General features: G+C 55.5%; 1 protein-coding gene across 1 annotated transcript in view; it reads left to right on the forward strand.

Moving 5' to 3' along the window:
- The window catches only part of LOC122899476 (kazrin-like), a 106,533-nt gene that overhangs the window by 79,702 nt on the left and 14,196 nt on the right, over nucleotides 1-12,635 (forward strand). The window contains exon 3 of the mRNA XM_044237214.1: nucleotides 10,180-10,316. Coding sequence (XP_044093149.1) covers nucleotides 10,180-10,316 — 137 coding nt within the window. The remainder of the gene's footprint in view (nucleotides 1-10,179; nucleotides 10,317-12,635) is intronic.

Below are 12,635 nucleotides of genomic sequence, written 5' to 3' on the forward strand. Positions count from 1 at the left end.
CCAGAGCAATGTGTAGTGGCTGTGGACACAGAGCACAGAGCCCAAGGCAGTTTGGTGAGAGCCATAGCCTTTTTGCAATTAGCCCTGAGGGCACCACGGCTCGGCAGGCCTGTCAGGAGGCACAAGGGAAATCAGCCTGCTGTCAAGCCCAGGGAAGGCAGGGGGAGGCGTGCAAAGGAAAGCAGAATTATCTCTGCCCCCAGGATGCAGGAATATATTGGACGCTGCTCAGTGATGGCCATGGAACAGGTCCCCATGGTACCCCGGGATGTCCACCTTTTTGTCACTCAAGAGTCAGTCGGTTGCTATTTACTGTGCCAGGGCCCATCCTAATGCTGGGGACACAATGGTGAGCAAGGCAGCCTGGGTCCCTGCCCCCAAGGACTTTCTGTTGCCAGTCACAGCTAGACATAAAAATCTGTAAACCCAGGAACCTTAATTTATCTTGGACCAAATGGAGGGAAGATTAGCTCTCTCACCTTGGAGTGTGCAAATAGGAGTTTGTTTGCCGCTATCTCGGACGTAAATGGGCTGGTTTCCTGCCAGCTGAGAGGACTGCTTCTCTCTTTTGGTTAAATGGAGTTGACTTTGATTCCATAGGGTGTATTGGTATTGGCACAGCTTTGCCCAGATGAGGCTCGCCCAGCCATTGTCAAACACGCCAGCTCTGATCACTCATCTCTGATCAGTCCCATCCAAGGCAGGGCAAATCTGATTTTCCCTCCTGTGCCATAGCAGACATCTCTAATCAAGCCAGGCTCCTACAGAGCATGGTTGATTAGTCATGTCTGCATGGTCATAGTATTGGAAATTGAGACTCTGTATTCAGATGTATCCAGACGTGTACCCTTCCTACTCCAGGCGGGAGGTTGCAGAGGTCATGCTGCCAAACTCTAGGCTGCACTTGGAGAGAGCAGCTTGGGGATTCTGGAAAGATCATGGACCTGAATATCGGAGTCCTAGAGTCGAGTGCCAATGCTACCACTCACTGGCTGAGCTGGCCAGTTAATCCACTTCTCCTGTTGGTGAGAAGAAAAAGGAAGTTTCTGTTCATGAGAAACAGAGCCACCCCAGGTCAGAACCCAGGTCACACGGTCAAGGGCATGTCTGACCAGGCCTGGCTGAGCAGGTGTGGTTTGGTCAGACACACACTTCCCCAAGTGCCTCCTGACAGAGAAGAGAACACATCTCTTCCGTACCTGTTCTGAGCTCACCTTGCTCAGCTTTCGAACAGAAGAACAAAAGTAAAAGTAACAAAGTAAAAAGAAGTAAAAGTAAAAGAACAAAAGTAAACCTGGCTCTGCCTGTCCCGGGGCTGTAAGTGTGCGGGCCCTTTACCTGCTTCCCTGCCCTGGGCCTCTTCTCTGGGCGCTTTTCCCAGAATCCAGGCTGTTGGTCAAGTCAACCAGTGTTTTTTGAGGCCTCCTGGGGCATGGGAGCGACGGGGAACAAGGAGGTGGGGGGAGATGCGAACGTTTGATGAGAACCTGCTGTATTCAGATGCTGGGTCATGTCACGTAGAGCCTCGCAAGGTTGAGGTTACCATCCTCCGCTTAACAGCAGAGAGAACGCCCAGAGAAGTTACCTGCAGGGCCGGACTGGAATCCAGGGCTCCGCTCTGTGAATAGGAAACTGTGTCTTTCTTTTTTTTTCTTTTTTGTTTTTATTTTGGAGGGAGAGCGCCCGGGGTTGCGGTGGGGCCGGCGGGGCCTCGGGCAGGCAGAGGGAGAGAGAGAAAATCCCAAGCAGGCCCTGTGCCCAGCGCAGAGCCCGACACGGGCCTCGATCTCACAACTCTGAGATCATGCCCTGAGCCCAAATCAAGAGTCAGACGCTTCACCGATGGCACCAGCCAGTCGCCCCCTGAAGCTCCGTCTTTCTGGCGCTCTCCCCACATGCTCGTGGTCCGCACCTGACCGTTCACCCCGGACACCGCAGACCGTTCCGTATCGGGCAGGAGTGAGTGCATTTCCAGGCCTCTTTCTGCAGATGCAGAAAAGGTTTAGTTAAAGACTCCAGAGCTCAGCTTTTCACACAACCACGTTGGCCTAAGAATCAGACCTGGGCTGCTCGCTCTGTGATACTGGCCATCCTCTCTCCCTCTCTGGTCTTCCACTTCCCCCTCTGTAAAGGGAAGTTGAGCTGAAAGAGCTTGTATTTTATTTTTGAATTTTTTAGTTATTTTTCTAATCTGGGTATAGCTGATGGTACATAAGTTTCAGGTGTACAAAGTAGTGATTCAACAAGTCTCATTGTGCTGTGCTCCCCACGAGCATAGCTCCCACCTCTCACCACGCAGCGCTGTCACGATACCATTGACTGTGTTCCCCAAGCGGCGGCGTTTATGCCCATGACCTGTTTGGAAGAGCATTTTGGTGGGTGTTTTTCCAGAGTGGTTTGCTAGGCTCTTCTGGCTCCTCTCTGCCCACCCCTCCTTTCCCAGACTGTGGATGCCAAAGGCTCAGCTGGAGGAGAACGTTGAAGGGGAAAGACAGCCCCCCCTGCTGGCGGTGGCTGGGATGGTCCTGCATGGGCTGAGGTCTACCTGCCCCTGCCCTCCACCACCCCTTCCCACTGCAGAGCCCTTTTGTCCAGAGGAATTCACCAGGCTGGACATTTTCCTACGGTCTCCTGGTTTGGGACCATCCAGAACCAGGCCTGCAGTCTCCTGAGGTCAGACGAATGGGAAGTCTGACAGTGTGGAATGAGACCGTGTCTTGGGTGGGCTGAAGATCCTACAAGCCGTGGGGTGACAGGGGTGGGGGTGGGGTGGGATTCCTTAAGACCTGCCGACTTGCACGCATGCGTGTTTCCTCCTTCCAGCAGCCATGGAGCAGTCATGGGGTGCGCACAAGAATGTCACGCTGCCTTTAATGGAAACCTCCAAAGGCCCCCTTGGGACTGTTAGACAGCTGCAGAAACGGCGCCGGGTAGCAGGAGTAACTAGTGTGGATTTTGGGATCTCCGGTGGTTTTGTGGATCGATGCAGGTTCTGCTGTTTCCGGTGATGTGCCTCCACAATGGGGTGGGGAAGGAGTGTGAGGGGTTCAAGGTCACATGTCAGGGATGCAAGTCCAGGGTCCGATCCTGGAGCCATGAGGGTCTTGGTGAGGAAGTTAACCCTTTGAACCTCAATTTCCTCCTCCATAAGGCAGGTGCCCCTCCCCCCTCCCCCACACCCAACACACACACACACACACACACAAGTTCCCAAGCAACAGATGAGGCCAATGGGACTTAGAGGAGGTTGGGGACTAGAGGAGGTTGGTTGGGGGTGGGTGATTCTGGAAGCCACAGAGCAGCAGAGTGAGAGGGAAGGTGGGTTGGTGCTGGGGCCAGTGGGAATACTGCCACCCACTACCTGAGCAGTGTCCTCAGTCTCCCTGGATGCCTCCTTCCTCGTCCTATAACGTGGAATGAATTCATACAGTGGCTGCGACAGTTGAGTGACAAAAACGCATCAGGGCTTAGAGCAGTGCCCGGTGCACGGGAGTTGTAACATCTAGGAAATCGAGGCTTGGGGGAGGCTAGTGACTTGCTCAGGGGCTCAGAGCCGGGGACGGAACCCAGACCCTCAGACTCCACACTGATGCCCATCCCGCCCCACTGTGTGGCGTTGTTCTGGCCATGGACGCATCTGGGGGGTGGAGGTCAGTGGTAGAGGTGATGCCTCCTGGACCCTCAGAAGCCAGAGGAAGTTCACAGAGTTGAGCACACTCGTGCTGGGGGCCTGGGCTGAGACTCAGAGCGGAAGCCGGGGAACCTGGTCCCTCACTCCCCAGTGAGGTTCTCTGTGTATGCACTGCCTTGGTGGGTAAGCAGAAATCCGCTCCTGCTCAAACATGCCCTCTAAAATCCCTTACCCTCTAGGTGCCCAGAGGCTCAAAAGCCAACAGTTCACCTGTCCGGTTCCCTCACATGTGGGCCAACACGTCCCTTCACCAGCGCGTTGGAGCTGAGGGTCTGCTTTCCCCACGGGGGCACTGAGGGGGAACTGTAGAGACCCTCTTGTTCTCTGCTCCTCGCTCTCCCAGAAGTGCATTTGCAGAAGCTAAACTGGGGCTCACGCTGCACCCCCCCACCCCTGCCCCACGTTCGTGAGGGGCTGCAGCACTCTGAGCCGGGAAAGGAAGAAGGGGTCTGCTGTGGAAAGGGCCACTGCAGAAGCTTGAGAAGAGTGACCTCCCCAGAGCAGCTCCCGTCTTCATGGGCCCTCAACGGGGACCCTGGTCACAGCCCCCCTGTGTCTCATGCAGGCATACGGCCTCCTGAGAATTAGGAAAATAAGTCCCTCCCTGCGCGCCCGCCTTCCCCCCCTCAGAGTCCCCACATTCCCAGGAGCTGAGCTGGTCTCCCTCCGTGATCCCGCAGGGCCCGCTGGGCGTGACATCACCCGTCACCATGGCAGTGGTTCCGGTGGCCTGGCCGCTGGAATGGGACACGCCTGGGTGACACTGGATGGCTGAGAAGGTGGATGGAGCTGGGGAGTCTGGGGCCGAGTCAGGAGGCTGGTTAGAGAGAGGGAGGTTCATGCCTCGCAGACCTCATCTTGCCTTAGCAGCATTTGGAGAACGTCAGGAAGGGTTTTGAAGGAGAGCGAAGAAAGGAGGCACCCCGCTGCATATTTTCCATACTTGCATAAATTAGTAGTTTAAATTACTTCTGGGGGACCCACCATGCTGAGTTGTAATGCCATTGCCGCCCATCAGGGAGCCCCCTGTCGGATGACCCAGCTTCTGGAGACTTGGGGCAGTCAGGCTCAGCTGGGGTGCAGACACACACATTCCCACCTCAAGCCAATGCAGGGGCCCCCAGGTGCCTGCTCCCAGGTCCTACATCTCCATGGAGTTTTCTTGACGGGTTCTGGACGTGTGTGCTTCTGAAAAGCTGTGGTAGATCACACAGCAACTTCTTTGTTTACACTGTGGCTCTAGAAGTTTCTTATCTTCGTCTTTAAGCGATCTGCACTCAGCATTCATTCCCAGAGAGTCAGCTTTTCATGTTTTTTTCACTGCTCAGCCTGGTGGGGTCCAGCCCAGAATTCATAGAGCAAGAATTTCCAGGGAGAGCTCATGTGAAGGAACCGTGGAGCAGAAACTTTCATGGTGGGGTGAAGGCACTTCTCACAGCCTACCTTGATGTGTCTACTAGGAATGTGTTGGGGTACATGAAATGGGAAATCCCAGAAATAGTGAGGTTTAATTTTCTCCTATTATAAGGAATCCCGGCCCAGATGATACCATCAGAGATCCAACCCCTTCTGTCTGTCTGTCTGTCTGCTCCCATTCCCAGCTTGTGTCTTCATTCTTGTATTCACAAAAGGGCTGCTGTGCCTCAGGACGTCATGTCTGTGTTCCCAGTAGGAAGAAGACGAAAGGGCAAAAGGGAATAATTGCTCAGTGGGTTAAGCCGCTGCCTTCGGCTCAGGTCATGATCTCAGGGTCCTGGGATCAAGTCCTGCATCGGGCTCTCTGCTCAGCAGGGAGCCTGCTTCCCTCTCTCTCTCTCTCTGCCTGCCTCTCCATCTACTTGTGATTTCTCTCTGTCAAATAAATAAATAAAGTCTTTTAAAAAAAAAAAGGGAATAATTACTGCTAGTGTACTATGCTATGATCTTTTACTAAAAAGAAAACAGGGGGGCTCCTGGGTGGCTCAGTTGGTTAAGCAGCTGCCTTCAGGTCAGGTCATGATTCCAGGGTCCTGGGATTGAGCCCCGTGTTCGGGCTCCCTGCTCAACAGAGAGCCTGCTTCTCTCTCTCTTCTCTCTCTCCCTCTCTCTGTCTGCCACTCTGCTTACTTGTGCTCTCTCTCTGTTGGATAAATAAATAAAACCTTAAAAAAAAAAAAAAAGGAAAAAGAAAACAGGGGAGGGGCACCTAGATGGCTCAGTTGGTTAAGGTCCAGCTCGAGTTCGGCTCAAGTCATGATCTCAGGGTCATTAGATCAAGCCCCACATTGGGCTCCATGCTGGACGTGAACCCTAGTTGGAATTCTTTCTTTCCCTCTGCCCCTACCCCCCTCCCTACCCCCACCGCTCCAGCACTGTCTCTCAAGAAAAGGGGGAAAAAAAAAGGAAAGAAAAAAAGAAAAGGGGGGATTTCCCAAAGACCCCTGTGTACATCTTAGTGGCCAAAATTGGACACATGCCCCCTCTAGCTGCAAGGGAGCTTGGGGTGTTGAGTGTTTTAGCTGGGCACAAACAGAATTGGGGTCCTCTTGGTAAGGAGCAGGGTGGGTGGAGTCTAGGGTGTGTAGGGAGGGGTTTGTCTTCTCCATCACCCTGTTGACCCCTCAAGAGCGGGACCATGTCTTGTCCTTCCCTGTCCCCTGACAGCAGCAGGCATGGATCCCGGCACACAGAAGGGGCTTGGTCAGCAGTTTGGGGGAGCTCTCCGTTTCCTCTCAGGAAGGAGCTACCAGTCTGAGGGCGGAAGTCCGGCCCCTGCTCTCAGGAGCCCCCAGGCGGATGGGGGAGGTACGGCCTCCTGCCCCGCCACCGAGGCCGCCCACACACAGAGACACACGCACTCACACGGCTCGGCTGAAGGACAGAATGGGGGGTTCGTGCGGCTGCACACGCGGGTGCTGCAGGGATGGACCTGTGGGGATTTGTGGAGGCCAGCGAGAGGCTGCCACGCTGCCCTCTCCAAGGCCATGTGGCAAAAGTGAAGGGAGGCCCGGCCGTGCTTTGGAGGAAAGGGGCGGCAGCCTTCCCAGAGCCTCCTGCTGCCAAGAGCAAAGTCTGGAATTTGGTGTTTGTCCTGATAAGGCAAATGAAGGAGACAAATCAGAGCCCAAGGGGGATTAATTTCCAACCAAAAGGCAGAGGCATGGCTTCCTCTGCCTGCTGTAGGGCCGAGGCGTGCTCCCCAGGGGAGGCCATGACACCTGCTCAGCTGCTCCCCTGAGATGGAGGGTCCCACCCAAGGCTCCCCTGGAAGCCCCCATGGTGACTTTGCTCAGATCAGCTGCCCACCCCCGCAGTCCCCCACCCCTTAGAACCACTCCCCTCGACAGTCTGAAACCCGCCTGAGTCAGGTGCCAGGTCGGAGCCAGCTCTGCCATTTGTTGGCTGTGTGGCCTCAGTTTTCTCCCCTATGAAATGGGATGATAAAAATACCCACCCACCCCCACCTCTGTCACTGGAGTGCGGCCAGGATCTAGGATCTAGTGACAGACTGCAGATGGAAGTTTCCAAGTTCTCAGTGACACCTGTGTCTGGGCTCTCCTGTGAGATGCCTTCTGACCCACTTACGTCTTTAGATGTTGGGTTTTCTTAAAGAGAAGCTCACTGGGAATGCAGTCACGCTGTTTAGGGTCCAGGGCCCAAAACTAGCCCAGCCCTGCCTGCCTCCCAGCCCTCCCCGGGGCCACCCCCTGCCTGACAGAAGCCACAGCAGATGAGCTCTTGCTCCATGGCCTCCACTGTCCCTGTCCCGTCACAGCCCTGCAGCCCGGAATTCCAGCCCCACTGAGCTAAGCTACCGTGAAGAGGACAGAGGATGGGTCCAGCTGCAGGGGGACAGGTTGAAAGCTGGAATGTAAAGGCCTGCCCAAGACTCGGGGCCCCCACTGCATGGGTCTCCCCGTGGCCCCAGCTGACCTGCCTGTGCCCTGTTCTACCCAGGCTGCAGGGAGGCAGGCAAAGGGCAAGAGGATGAAGGAGGCCCCTCAGGGCCAGAAGGACATCAGCTTCTGTCGAACACCGGACCGGGAGCCCACGGTCCTTGGTCCTTATGTCACACCTGGTGGCTCCAACTCTCCCACTGGCAGGCTGAGTTTGAGGGGTAGATGTTCAGGATGAGGAGGGATGGCACAGCCATTGCCTGCTGCCTATCACTGCCCTCAGCTTGCTGTGGGTCCGGACCCCATTTGGACATTCTCTATAAAGGCAGCGTAGCGTAGGGTCGGCTGTGTGGGCTTTGGGGTCAGACATGGCTGTGTGACTTCGGGGAAATGACCTAACTACTCTGTGCCTTCTCACACAAAAGGCTTCCTCAGTGTTCTCTCCAGGGAGAGAACAGAGTTCTGAGGCCTGTGGGAAAAGGCACTGAGGCCCACCCTGGAGCCGGAGCCCACTCTGGACTCAGCAGCACCATTCGCTGAAGAGCAGGGGTGTCCAGGGCACAAGGAGAGAGAGTCTGCCGTCAGCAAAAGGCACAGTGCCTGCCAGGCAGCTGCTTGGGGCTCGTGGCCCTGCGTGAGGTGTGTGTGTGTGTGTGTGTGTGTGTGTGTGTGAGAGAGAGAGAGAGAGAGAGAGAGACAGCTTTGTTAAGATGTAATTCACGTATCATACAATTCACCTATTTACAATGTACAGTTCAGTAGTTTTTAGTCTAGTCACAGATTTTATGTCCATTGCCACAGTCACTATTAGGACGTTTTTATGAGGTCTGGAAGAAATCCCATGCCCTCCAGCCACGTGTCCCTGCCGGCCTCCACCCCCCAGGCCTGGGCCACCATGAGTCTACTTCCTGACCCCTTAGTCTTCCCTACTGTGGACCATTCATAAAGTCTGTGGAATCACACGGTATATGACCGGCTCCTTTCATGTAGCATGTTTTCAGGGTTCACCCATGGTGCAGCATAAAGTGGTGCTTTTTTTTTTTTTAAGATTTTATTTATTTGACACAGAGAGAGAGAGAGATCACAAGTAGGCAGAGAGACAGGCAAAGGCAGAGGGGGAAGCAGGCTCCCTGCTGAGCAGAGAGCCTGATGCAGGGCTTGATCCCAGGACCCTGAAATCATGACCTAAGCTGAAGGCAGAGGCTTAACCCACTGAGCCACCCAGTGCTTCTTATTATTACCAAATAACGTTCTGTTGTATGGCTATACACCACTCTGTGTTGTTCTTAACCCATTCATCAGTTGATGGACGTTTGGGCGGTGTTGCAACTTTTGGCTTCTGTGACCTGTGCTACTGTACATTTGTGTGTTTGTGTGGACTTGTGTTTTCATTTCCCTTGGGTGTGTGCCTAGGAGGGGATTGCTGGATCACAGGGCAACTTGACTTTGAATCACTTGGGAAACTGTCAGGCTCTCTTCCAAGATGGCAGCCCCATTCCATCCATCCCCGGCAGCAGCTTGGGAGGTGTCCCAGGTTCCTCACATCTGTGCCAACACTTGAGTCTATCTTGCTAATTTTAGCCATTCTGGTGAGTGTGAAATGGTATCTGGTGGGGGTTTTGATTTGCATTTCCCTGTTAACGAATGACGTCAAGCTCATTTTATGTGCCTGTTGACCACTTCTTGGAGAAATGTCTGTCCAGATGGTTTGTCTGTTTTTTACTCAGGTTGTCTCTTTATTATTGGATTTTAAGAGTTCTTTGTATATTCAGCACGTAAGGCCCTTACCAGATGGTTTGGAAGTATTTTTTGCCGTTCTCTGCATTGTTTTCACTTCCGTGGTGGTGGCTCCGGGAGCTCAGCAGTGTCCCGTATTGATGGAGTGTGATGCAGCTGTGTTTTGTTCTGCTGTGAATACTTGTGGTGTTGTAGCTCACTGGGTGTTTTTTTGTTTTGTTTTGTTTTTTAAGATTTTATTTATTTATTTGATAGAGGGATCGCAGGTTAGCAGAGAGGCAAGCAGAGAGAGAGAGGAGGAAGCAGGCTCCCTGCTGAGCAGAATCTGATGCGGGACTCCATCCCAGGACCCCGAGATCATGACCTGGGTCAAAGGCAGAGGCTGAACCCACTGAGCCCCCCAGGCACCCCACTCGCTGGGTATTTTTAATCAAGTGCTTCTCCTGCGGAGGAACTGAACCAGACGATGGACTGTTGTGCTGGGCCGAGTGGTCCTGGGGCTCCAAGTGGGCCGTGGGGGCTCCTTCAGCAGCGAGTGGGGCACCGTCAGCTTCCTGGGCCGTGGACGCAGATGCTCGCCAGGCCCCCAGCTCCCTCTGCCTGGAGACCCCTCTTCCATTCAGGGCTGGGAGGGATGCTCAGGCTAGGGCTTGCCGCCCTGATTGGATCAGTGAACCTGGGAGGTGAGAACAGGGACAGTGGGCTCGCGTCCTGGGGATGCCACTAAGTGACCGGGGCCCGTGGGAGAGAAACATCATCTCTCTGCACCCCATTTTCTCTTCTCTTAAAAAGAGGGTAGAGCCTGGGTCTCTTCTCGGCCTCTGACCATCGGCCAGCGAGGGCCCCGGGCACTGACGCGCTCTTCTGCCCCCATAGCCATGAAAGCCGACCGGAAGCGCCTGAAGGGCGAGAAGACGGACCTGGCGAGCCAGATGCAGCAGCTGTACGCCACGCTGGAGAGCCGCGAGGAGCAGCTGCGGGACTTCATCCGCAACTACGAGCAGCACCGCAAGGTGGGGGCCGGCCCGCCCTCCCCCCCACACCAGCTCCCTCTCCCTCAGCCCTCCTCCCGTCCTCCTCCTGCTCCCCTTTCCTCCCCCTCCCTCTCCCTTAACTCTTATCCTCTCCCCCTGCTCCCTCCCCTCCCCCACCCCAAACACCAGGTCCCTCCCCACTTACCCCCTGTACTGACACACCAGCACGCTCACCTCCCACTGCCTGCAGGAGACCTTCTCTGCCATCAGGAGGTCTGGCTTCTCTCACCCCCAAACACACACTCCCTGCCCATGTCCCCTGCTCACCTGAGGAGGCCTCCGATGTGTCTGGGCTTGGCTATGGAGATGAAATGGGCATAGCCCCTAGCTGAGGGGCCCCCAGGTTTCCTGGGCAGATAAGCCTGGACAGGACAGCCCAGTCGCTGACAGTGTGGACTCTGGATTCTGCCTGGCTGAGGTTCAGATCCCAGCCCCCTAGGTGTGTGCCCTAGGGCATCTCACCTCCCCTCAGAGAGCCTCAGACCTTGTAGAGGTATTAAGAGCACTGGATGAGATGTGATGAATGCAAAGCAGTCTGCGTGGCATCTGGCGTATAGTAAGGGCTCGGTGAATATTAGCTATGCATCTTATTAATAATAGCGTAATAACAGTGTGCAGAGAGACCCAGGAGCCCTGGTGAGAGAGCAGGAAATTCCACCTGCAGGAAAAGAGTCTTGGAATGCTTCACGGAGGAGGGGACATAGGAGTTGGGCTCTGTAGGGTGAGTAGGAGTTTAGCCAAACGAGTTATTTTTACTGTTGCTGTTTACCAAGCAACTCAAGGCAGACCAGAGGAGGTCATGGCTGCCCCCGCCTGTGAGCCGTGGGTGGTGCACTGAGCATCTCAGTGGCCCTGTGGCCTTCCTGGGGCTTAACAGCAAACACTTCTGTCTTGGCAAGGGGTCGTCAAATTTGTTTTTATAATTGTGCTCTTACTGGAAAATGAAATTTCCATGGAGACCCACTTCACCACTGGACCATGCCCCTATTTTAAGTCCAGCTAGCAGTGGGGGTAGGGCTGAAGCTGCTGCAGCTGAGGGCAGCCGTATGGCCACGGGTCTGCATCAGTTACTCAGTTCCACACACTTCACGTCCCGGGCCCTTCTGTGATCCAGGCTTGTGGCCCGGTGCTGGGGGCAGATGCCCAGGATGTAGCTCAGCCCCCAGGGTAAGAGCTCCCCATCCATGTGTGTGCTAGGGGCTGTTCCTGTCCCCTGTTGCCCTGACCCCATCTGAACCCAGCTCCCCAGAGAAAGGAGAACTAACTAGCAGCGGCATGCCTCCCTTCACTGGGCGGATTGCTTCCAGAACCTTCCAGTATGGCTCCACCTGTGATGGGGTAATAGTGCCATCTGTCGCTGTGTAGCTTGCATGGCCGCCTTCCCCTGGGAGGTGGGACTGTCACTGTCTCACAAATGAGGCGGTTGGTCGAGGTTTGGGGAGGTTGAATAATTTAGCCAGTGTCCTGCGGCAGAGACTCCAACCCAGGCGTCCTGAGCCCAGAGAGCCGGGGCCGGTGCCATGTCCTGGAAGGGACCACCCCCTGCCCCCCACTGAGGCTGCACTGAGAAGCGGGGGGTGCTGTTCGCAGCCGGCACGGGCACTGTGGTGCCGTGGTCCTCCCGGTCAGGTCAGCCCCCTGCAGCCGAGGGTGCCCAATCACGTAGCAACAGTGTGTGCCGCCCGCTGCTGTGTGGGGGCTGGCCCTCTGGGACCAGGTATGTGCCCAGGCGCCGAACGGCACATCCCTGCTCTCACGCCCCGTGTGGATGCCGGTATTTCTGGGAGGCTTGTGTCTGCCCACGGTGTCTGCGAATATGGGTTCAATGCCAGCGGTGGGTAGCAGCACAGAGAGCCGCTCTCAGACAGGTGATCCAGGAAGGCCACTCGGAGAGGATCTCTGAGCCGGGATGGCCACGGGCCCATGCCGTGCTGAGCTCTCCACGTGGATTATCTCAGTCCGTCCTCAGAAAAACACCTGAAGTCGCAGCATGTTATCTCCGGGTTACAGACGAGGGCACGGGGGCCTGATAGTCCTTGCAGCCTGTCCTTGCAGAGCTGGGATTTGACCCACACTCCCTCTCCCCTGACCGTAAGCTGTAGCCTCAGCTCTGTGACAGCCCCAGAGAAAGGGCCAGCCCTGGGCCTCCCTGGTTCTGGCCATCTGGCTGTCAGGCCTTCGGAAACAGGGCTGGCAAACAAGGCGGGAAGGCCGCCTCTCCGCACAGCCCCAGGCCGCACGCCTGAGCCCGTGAATGGGAAGACCTTGTTGGGGGTGGGGGTTGGGGGGGTGGTTGGG

Source organism: Neovison vison, chromosome 2 (assembly GCF_020171115.1).
Source record: "Neovison vison isolate M4711 chromosome 2, ASM_NN_V1, whole genome shotgun sequence".
Taxonomy (NCBI): domain Eukaryota; kingdom Metazoa; phylum Chordata; class Mammalia; order Carnivora; family Mustelidae; genus Neogale; species Neogale vison.